Genomic DNA, 3,314 nt, shown 5'->3' on the forward strand with positions numbered 1-3,314 from the left:
GTAGTCATCATCTAGCTTCTTCACTGAATCCATGCATGCTATCATTTGCGTGACAATACTAAACAGACTTGACAGGATCTACACTGGGCGGTGTTTCATCATTTGGAAACTGATTTCTTATTCTCAGGTATGGGATGGTGAAGAAGAAAGGCTTTTTCCACCCACTCATTTGAGGTTTCCACTCAGTCATTTATGAAGAAACATTAGCATGGGTGTCATTTGTGCTATTGCAACAGTTTCAATTCCACTGAGACTTTAACACTTACAGATAATTTTGAAACGTATTAAACTGTACGTAACAGGCTGCCGCCAAGAGAAGAGGATTTCTCTTTACCTGCTTGTTTTGTTCAGTTCAGTCCAAGCACACAGTGGACAAACGGCAGCGGATGAAGGAATCAGATCTTTAACATAATCATAAGGTGAATTCTGGCACACACACACACACACACACACACACACACACACACAGTCATTCAGGATACATATCCATACATATTATTATCATATATATTATTAAAAAAGAGTGGGCACAATAAAAGTCATAAATTAAATAATTTTATTTATATATAAAATACCAAAACATTTATTCAGCTTGAAATTGAACATAAAGTATGACGTATCATCACACACAGACTGAACAGTGAACTCTGTGAACTTTAAATAAAGTAGAAATGGAGGTAAAGAAACAAAGAAACAAAAAAACAAAAAAAATCATGAACTTACAAACAAACAGACAGGGAGGTAGCCTTCAGTGTGTATTGATTGTCTAAAGCAGTGGACATCCAGGGGTCCTTCAGGGGCTTCTAAAAAAACAACTAGTTCCATTAAAATGAGAGAAAATTATTATGTGGGGGTCCCTGAGTGAAAGTCCAACAGGGGTCCACAGCTTTTTGTATTTTTAATTAGGTCGATGGTGCAAGCTGGGTCAACACATGTGCACTGTCACCATCCAGTTATGTGGTTGGAAACAAAAATCTGTGGGTCTGAGGTGCAGCTGGAAATCACCAGAATGCAGGAAACGGAAATCATAAATCTTTTATATTATCTCTTATAATCTCAGGAAACAAAAGAAAAAGACCAAATATCCACGTAACTTGCGTTTACATGATCTGGAGTTATATCTAGGATGAAAACTGTTTTATGCCCTGAAAGTTTATTGCAACCCAAACCCTGACCGTACATCATGCTCCTCTCTCCGGTAATCCACGGCGGGCCATCACAGGCCTCTAAAGGTCCATTTCACAGATGAAAAGTCTCACACATCCAAGTCAGAGTCACTGTCGGTTACTGAGAGAAGAGTTTGTCCATCCGCGCGCTCTGCACTCCCGTCTGGACTGCACTCTCCTCCACTAAGTGCACGTGGACCGTCAGGACACATCCGGTGGTGCTGCAACCTGAAAGTGAAGAGAAGAAGAACAGACATTGAAGACAAGGGTGGAAATCCATTTTACTAAAATGAGATAAAATACAAGTAAAAATCAAAAAACAAAATTTCTCATATTGTTTTATTATTGTGGAAAAAAATAACAAAAACAAAACTATCACCTAAACCTAAATCTTGAAAATAAATCTTTTGTCAAAGGATAATAATAAACCATCTCTGTCATAACTAGTTGGAGTCTATGCTGCTATTTGCACCCATTCATGTAGGTTTTGCCTTCACTAACAGGGTGGTTGACCCGCACACTGACCCCGAAGCAAATTATAGTGAGAGAAAGGGGAAGAAAGATCAAGCAGGGCACTGTGACACAGAGAAAACAAAAAACCTACAAGCTGAATGGCCATGTGCTTTTACGCATGAATGGCCCTTTTACGCACAACCTTAGCTGCCTGTGGAGAGGAAATTGCTTCAACGAGTGAGTGACTAATAGTGCTAAGTAGGTGAGTGATCAATAGGGTGTAAAGATACATTTTGGACACATAGTGTTGTCTAGATTTGACAGTATTTTCATTCTATAACAAGAAAAATGTATTTGATTATTGGCTGTTAGATAACAGTTACTCTCCAGGGCAACAGGCGACGTGTAAGTTTCTTCCTGACACTCAATGAACAACTTCTTTCAGGTTGAGGTCACTGACCTGTTCTTGGCTGCTGCCGCCCGGTCTCTCTGTCTCCGGTTTTTGAACCAGTTCCCAACCTGAGTCGGTGTCAGCCCGGTGGCGTGCGCCAGCTCCCGCTTCTTCCCGGGGTTCGGGTACGGGTCCTGCAGGTACCACTCTCTCAGCAGCCCCCGCGTGCGCTCCTTGAAACAGTGCGTCTTCTGCTCTCCGTCCCAGATGGTCCTTGGTAACGGGAACTTCTTCCTCACGCGGTACTTGTCCACCGGTCCGAGCGCCCGCCCCCGCAGCTTCTCTGCCTCCCGGTAGTGAGCTTCGAGCCACATCGCCTGCAGTTTACCGTGCGAGGCACGCGTAAAGCGGTGCGTCTCCAGGATGTGATACAGCTCGCGGAAACTCCCGGTGTGGTAGGCCACCACGGCGCGAGCCCGCTGCACGGACTCGTGCTCAGAGATTGAGTCGCGGCCGTCTGTGGTCACCGGGAGCGACCAGAGGAAGCGGGCCAGTCGCTCGATGTCTCCGGTCTCCTCCAGAGTCTCACACACGGCGGCGATCTGTGCGGCCGAGAAGCACAGTCCCGGGAAAGTCGTGGGAGGGCAGGCGGAGGGAGGGTCCTCCGGGGACCGGGAGCGAGACAGGATGGAGGGCGCATCCGCCAAGTGCGGCAAGAGGAGACGGGAGGCTGAGAAAAAGTCGAGCGGCGATCTGAAAACCATCTGGACAACTGAGTGGAGTCCGAGGGCAGACGAAGTGAGTTTCGGAAACAGTGTGACAGAAATCTGTTGAAGTCTGACTCTTTAGCTCACCTGGGAGTCAGGGAGGGACTTTGACTCTGACTCCTCATTGGACACCCTGGAGCTGATGCAGGGTTGTCATGGCAGCACTGTCAATCAAACAGAAGATTTGTCTTCCTTCCTTTGTACACAAGCCGAACACATTTAGACTTTTCTAACTGCCTTTCTAATGTTAACTATTTCATAAAGCAGGAAATAGATGGTTTTCCAAAAAAAAAGAAGTAATTTAAAAAATGAAGGGCCACTTACTTGCCTTTTCCAGAGCTCTAGAAGAGATGAAAGGCCACATGAAAATGAGTGGAACTGATGAAGAAATATCACAGTAAATTCAAATCGGTACAAGCTGACCAAAAATGGCATCATTAACAAAAGAAATGTCAGGATTGACATTATTTTATTTTAGCTCAGGTTTCAGGCTTAGTGTGGTCCAGAAATCTTCAGATAGACAGAGACACATTAAAC

The 3,314-nt window shown here is 44.6% G+C and overlaps 1 protein-coding gene across 1 annotated transcript; it reads right to left on the bottom strand.

The window, feature by feature from the left end:
• Positions 1-622: 622 nt before the first annotated feature.
• LOC111220214 (homeobox protein SIX3) lies at positions 623-2,823 on the bottom strand. Its single transcript, XM_022743225.1, has 2 exons — positions 2,080-2,823; positions 623-1,394 (listed from the first exon to the last, which is right to left on the bottom strand). The coding sequence occupies exons 1-2, from the start codon at positions 2,772-2,774 to the stop codon at positions 1,256-1,258; spliced, it is 834 nt and encodes a 277-aa protein (XP_022598946.1). The 5' UTR covers positions 2,775-2,823; the 3' UTR covers positions 623-1,255.
• Between the last annotated feature and the right edge of the window lie 491 nt (positions 2,824-3,314).

Source organism: Seriola dumerili, unplaced genomic scaffold (genome assembly GCF_002260705.1).
Source record: "Seriola dumerili isolate Sdu_G_001 unplaced genomic scaffold, Sdu_1.0 BDQW01000068.1, whole genome shotgun sequence".
In the NCBI taxonomy this organism is placed as follows: domain Eukaryota; kingdom Metazoa; phylum Chordata; class Actinopteri; order Carangiformes; family Carangidae; genus Seriola; species Seriola dumerili.